Here is a 6,552-nt window from a genome sequence, read left to right as displayed (position 1 = left end):
AACAATGCCTATACCATTTGAAGCACGATAAGTGGGCGGAGCATCCCAGCGCTGGATAGAAAATCCACAAAAGGTGCAGTGTACGTGGAAGTGTTGGCACATGCGGTGCCACACACTTACCTTTCGGTCTGTACTTGCTCAATTAGCGGGCTTCCACGATTACCAGTGCTATAATAGTATAAAGGAAACAGAAGCACAAACATCCCTATAGAAGAATTTTTAATGAACAGGTTATGTACAGTATGAGGTATTAAAGGAAACCGAGAGTGTCTTTTTTTCTTTGTTTCTCAGAAAGAATGACTCCGAGCACATTCACTGAAAGCAAAGCCTGTAAAAGGCGACATCAGAGATCGGACATTCTGCACAGTGCTTAATTTTTTTTTCAATGCGAATTGAAACCGAATCGACTGCAACACTCGCAACATTCGCATATGAAAGGGCTGTCGAAAGCGCAGTTGTCAGTTCGCGTCGTCACATCATTAGCACTGCATGGCGAATATTGCACCGGAGGTGACAGCGGAAACCAACTTTTTATCGCTCAGTATATTATTTGCGTCAGCCACGTTCCGCGTACTGTTTGTTCAGAAGATCACCACTCAATATGTTTCAAGCCACCGAATAAGGTATATAACGGTTAGTATACGAATGTTCGAACTTAAAGCTAGTTATTCGCACTGAACTGTACTTCATGTTCTGGTGCTTCTGTGGCATAGATTAGAAAAAAAAAGGTCAAATTTTAGCAATACAAACAAACACACAAACAAACAAGAGAACAGAGCAACCTTCATTGGATATCAGCATTGAATGAAATATGCCTTGTTTTCTTTGCTTGTTCTTATGGTGACATCTCGGCCTTTCTGTAAATAAATATCTCTCAATCTGTTTGTTTTCTGCCAAAATGTGACTTTTCTTATAATCTACGCGACAGAAGCACGATAATATAAAATATACTTCAGTGCAAGTAACGATCTTTAAGTTTGAACGCTCCGTGTTCACCCAAACTGCTTGTACCTGCTTCCGTGTAACACTTGTGAACACGTGAAGACACTGTCCCTGCGTGACTTCAACGGATGTCCCATAAATCACCGTACAAAATTGCACATAAATTGTTTCATGCGACGACAGTTCAGAAACCAAATTTGTACTCCATGCAGAAATGACAGCAGTCACGCAAGCCTTGCACTATCTTCTTTTTACAGCATGACCTGCGGCGCAGAAAGAAAGATGCAGCTCCTTTCCTAATAATCACAACTTCTTGTCTCAATAAGCATCGGTTGTCCGTTTACGGTCATTCACTTACGGGCCACTGAAGCACGTCACTTATTGCTCAGTCGTACTAAGGTGCAGTCCTTCTATATCTAAATAAAGCGATTACCTCCTAACGGTACTTGTATCATGCATTTCAACTCCAGGGTGCGAAATCAATCGAAATCTGTTTCACCTCACAGCAAGCCGTCACAAGAACTTCACAACAGCACCGGCAGAATGCAGAATGAACTTACGAGATCAAAAAAAAAAAAAATGAATGAAAATGACAATTGAATAAATTATATCCTACTGCGCTACATTCGATCGACGTTACACGCTCATCGAAACGGGCGTTCGCCGCGCGATACGAGGAACTGGACGCGACTTCGGCGACACCTCGAGGCCATTGCATGCACGCACGAACGTCAGGCCAAAACGCCATCATTGACTTCAATGTCGATGACACTGGGAAAAGTGTTGTCATCTAGCGACGCAACGAATCTATTGCGACTCTCGTGAATGACATCGCAAACCCTGTTTGAAATTTGTAGCGTGCTTCTTTGATACTATGCTGACTGATAAAATTTGAGTTTATGCTGAGGCAGTCCCGTACAAAACGGAGACACGTGAAATACTGGGCGAAGGTTAAAGGCCATTCCTCGAGTTTCTTGCTAAAGTTAGCAGACGGAATCCTGGAGCTGCGATCACCCGGCTACCATGGTGAAGTAGGGCTGTACGCCCTTGCATTTTTTCCAATAATATCGCGTGTCATCGCCATGATCACCTTCATGCGAAGCAAATCTTTGCGTAATCCCGCCACTGTTAACCGCATAATATCGCTTTGCTGCTCCTTTCGGGTATACCACAGCTTCCGGAGAGTATAGTTCTGCTGTAACACCACTGCTTCCCCAAAACGCTATAGAGGTAAGCGCACTGGAAATGATCCCAAATGCCAACTGGCGCACCATTCTGTATAGTAAGGGTGTTGCGTATAGACAAGGGACGCAAGAATGAACGGTTCATCCGGCTAAACTGCGTGCTCGTTTGCGCTCAAATTCTGCACAGATATTGCATTCCACGGTGTATTTTAATACAGTCGACTCCCGTTAATTCGACCCTGAGTAGTTCGACTTTTCGCGTAATTCGAACGCCGTGAAAAGTGCCGGCAAAAAGCATCCATTGCTTTGGGAGGAAAACTCGTTTAGTTCGAAAGCGAAAGCATGTCGCTTCGGTTAATTCGATCCCCTTCACCGGCGCCCCATCATGCGCGTAGCGGCCATTAAAAACTCGAAAACACAAGAAAGTCGGCAGACGGCGCTACTGCTTTCCTAGGCGACAACGGTGATGGCAGCAACCAGTCCTGCAGTGATCATGGCGACTTGCGGTGCACTGATGTTTGTATAGGACCCTCATCGACGACATGTGTAGTTACTCTAATACTCCATTCAAGCAGTCTGCTGACAGTGACAGACCACTTTAAGCAATAAAAATATCTAAATTCGTTTATTTTGCCGTCGTTTGTCAATTCGACCTTTCGGATAATTCAACCAAAGGTTGCGGTCCCGCAAGGGTCGAATGAACGGGAGTCGACTGTGCTACGTTTATGTGGAGTACTTTCTTGTTACATGCAGGATAATTTTGAAATACTCGTAGTCATTGCGACATGCTGTACCGAAAAAAAAAGCGTTTATCTCACCGTAGAGAACTTGGCGCCATATTTCAGATGGAAAACACATCGCACTGTATTTTGCTGTAACAGTGCACTAACAGACGGCGCCTCCGTAGAAGACACGCATTACTGATGTATTTTTGGTTAATCACGAATATAATGCACCCCAGTAAGGCATTAAACAAACCGCACCGAGAGTTGCTATTTCTGCGAACTATCTGTGCGCGAACGAGCCAATGGTAGAGTCGGAATAGTAATTTATTGAGCTGTCTTCCTTATTTACGTAACGCGCATGTGATATCTATCGTTGAGTGTAACGCGAGGGAATTTGGAGAAATTTCCTTATGTCTTTAGTGGTTGTGAAGTAGTTCCGCACCTGCACGCCTCGCAACGGTTATGGACTCGGTGATAAGCACTCTTCGCAAACCGACTACCGTCTAATCTGGAAAATTATATGCCACTGCCGTGTTCGACAAGACAGGGAAAGTAGGAACGACTAGAATCGAGACAGCACTCAGCATGGTGGAAGAACACAAACTTGACCATGACCTCGGCTGGCTGGAGCAGCCGCAGCAGGGCGCGCGACCAGTAAAATATCGTAGAATTGTGTGCGGGCAGACGGTGAGAAGGTCTTACCGACTGAGTGGTGTTTCGTACACTCTGTCGACCAGCCGAATATCCCCGCCACGTTTGCCAGCGCGACTGACTGAATCTTTCTCAAGCGCGGAAATTTTTTCTGTCAGCGACGCGTTACGGCGTTGCGTGTCACTTGATTTTGTAGGCAGTCGTCGTGGGCAGTGCACCTGGGTGAACGCTTACTGACTTAACAAACTAAGAAATTTAGACTTACATGTGCACTACAATGTATCTCGTGGCGTCGTAGCCCAAACCAAAGCTTCGCCGCATTTGTGATAGGTGGCGCCGCCTGCGCTTTCAAACATGGCGGCGCCCCGTGAGATCGCGATGCCATCGTTCGTACCCTGAGGGCCTGCACTTTTGCGCGTCATGCTAACGGCGACGCGCTCCACGTTCCTCGCCGCGGGAGGCCTAGCGTCACACCACGTAAGGTCGGTAGATGAGGTCTGTGCTACGCCCCGTGGGCTGAGAACACAGCGACAGCGCCATATTGGAGTCCGCCAGTCCCGGTGACAAAGCCACGTCCGGCTCGGCGTCGCTGTTGGCACCGCGCGACGACACACTCTCACTGTCCTGCTGATGGTGATGCTGGTGCGGCTGCTGGAGTCTCAGGTGGAGGTCTCGCGCCACCGGCGAGTCCGGGTACTCGACGCCGCTGTTCAAGGGTAGTCGATGCTGGGGGGGCGCGTGCTGCGGATGCCGATGCGGCTGCTGCTGTGGCGCCTGTTGCGAGGAGGGCGGCTGGGAAGTTGCACTGCCTGTGGACGGTGCCGGGCTCTGCCGACATTGGTCACCGCCTTTATCGGAAGCTCGCGCCTTGGCCTCCTGTTGCGCCTTCTTGCTGCGCTTCCATTTCATGCGCCGGTTCTGGAACCAGATTTTCACCTGAAATGGAGGAAACAGAAGGCACCGAGCATTGACAGGCTTGGACGTCCAAAAGCAACATTTGGTCCACCGAAGCAAATAGAAAGCAACGCCGACCTGTGTATCTCGCCGTACATTCGGAGCAGCCAACTATAGATGTAACGATTTTGATGAAGGTTGTTACATTTAAAATTTACAGTTTAAGACCTATAGTGGCTGTAGGAAGCACATTCTGCATTTAGGGCCTTCGGCATAACTGCGAGTCGGCCTAGTTGGAACAGATTCATTTTCTTAAATTTTTGTGCGCAAACAAACAGGGACGAAGAAAGGAGGACACAAGGACGAGCGCTTTTCGGAAGCGCTCGTCCTTGTGTCTCCTTTTCTTCGTCCCTGTTTGTTTGCGCAACAAAAATGTAAGAAAAGGGCCTTCGCCTTTCGAAACAATTCGTGACTGTTGCAACACACACACACACACACACACACACACACCACACACACATCACCCACCCACACACCCAACCCACACACCCACACACACACACACACACACACACACACACACACACCACACACACACACACACACCACACACACACACACACACCACACACACACCACACACACACACACACACACACACACACACACACACACACACACACACACACACACACACACACACACACACACACACGCACACGCACGCACGCACGCACGCCTATCAAATTTACAACTCCAGTTCATCAAATGAAAACCGATATCACAATTCTCTAAACTACACCTAATAATACATCTAAAGCGGACAAAATTGGTATATTATACACCACATTGATATATATCACGACTTTGTGCATAGGCCTTTTGCAAAACCCTCGTAAACATATAACAATTTCACGTAAACAGTGACTTCATTTATAAACTATCTCTGCTTTAAATGCTCTAACAGATGCAGTTACGAAATTGCGATATCTCTTTAAGGTTCAGAGTTACGGATTAACTTCGTACTTCCATTTTTTAAGCTTACCAGTTTTGGGGTACTTTCGTTAAGAAATTCCAGACCTAATTAGCGATTCTGATTTCTTGAGTCCCTAGAATTTAACTTTATTTGTCAACGCAACAAATTTAATTAAAAGCGATTCAGCGGTTTCCGCATAAGAGAGTTTCTGCGTTTTTCATGTATTTGAATAGGTGGCATCGGAGCTAGCCCCGAGCTAAAGCAATTGACGAAACTATACATAAAGCCACAGAAGTACTACGGCTTGGATGCGATGTACTATGGCTTGGAGTACTATGGCTCTATAAAGCCATAGGAGTAGTTCCCGTTGGGTTAGATGGTGAATCATTTCTATTAGAGGGGCCCAAACTAACACACTTACACAGAGAACTGCAGACAAGACAAGTGTCTCATCTCATCTGTTCTGTCTATACTTCCCTATGCACGTGTGCTAATTTGAATTCCTCTTCTGATACGTAAGGTCGTACTTGTGATACCGAAAGCTGATTGCTATGACTTCCTCTTCTTTTTGTTACTAACTTTTTTTCTTTTACATTGTGGCCATATCTTGCCTTCTAAAGTAGTACTGACGAGCGCTTGCGAACAATGAACAGCTGACATTTGCGCAGTTGTTCATCCTTGTCTCTCGCGTGGAAGCCAGTGGAGTGAACTAGCCAACTATAGCTACCAACTAGCCAACTACAGTATACCGACTGGCCCAGTTGAAGACATATTTTGTTATGCTTACCTGTGTCTCAGTGAGCATGAGGTTCGTGGCCACCTCGAACCTCTTGGGCCTGGAAAGGTACTTGTTCATGCGAAACTGGTTCTCCAGCTCCAGCAGCTGTTGGCTAGTGAACGCCGTCCGCGGACGCCGCGTCTTGCCCAACAGTGCCGCCTGCGGCTGGCCTGCGCGTAAAAGGAGTGCACATTAGAGAGTTTCATGAATTGGGCTGTTGAACGTCTTCATAGGAGTGTCCATTCCTCTTTCTGTGTGACACCACAGTGTACATGAACCAATTGACAAATCAATAAGCTGAACTGAACCTCACTGTAAGTGCTGCTCGAGTGAATTATTACTTCTAGATACTATGGTCAACACCTACAGACTTGTAAATACAGTCCTATACGGCGCAGTCTT

At 46.6% G+C, this 6,552-nt stretch overlaps 1 protein-coding gene across 1 annotated transcript in view; it reads right to left on the bottom strand.

The window, feature by feature from the left end:
- Window positions 1-228: 228 nt before the first annotated feature.
- Window positions 229-6,552, bottom strand: part of LOC119464299 (motor neuron and pancreas homeobox protein 1) — an 82,238-nt gene continuing 75,914 nt past the window's right edge. Inside the window, exons 2-3 of the mRNA XM_037725207.2 lie at window positions 6,160-6,320; window positions 229-4,438 (exon numbers count right to left, since the gene is read on the bottom strand). Of these exons, the coding sequence (XP_037581135.1) occupies window positions 3,971-4,438; window positions 6,160-6,320 (629 nt within the window). The 3' untranslated portion in view covers window positions 229-3,970. The remainder of the gene's footprint in view (window positions 4,439-6,159; window positions 6,321-6,552) is intronic.

This window comes from Dermacentor silvarum, chromosome 9 (genome assembly GCF_013339745.2).
Source record: "Dermacentor silvarum isolate Dsil-2018 chromosome 9, BIME_Dsil_1.4, whole genome shotgun sequence".
In the NCBI taxonomy this organism is placed as follows: Eukaryota; Metazoa; Arthropoda; class Arachnida; order Ixodida; family Ixodidae; genus Dermacentor; species Dermacentor silvarum.
Note: the sequence above shows the minus strand (reverse complement) of the source record. Positions and strands in the feature narration are given on the sequence as shown.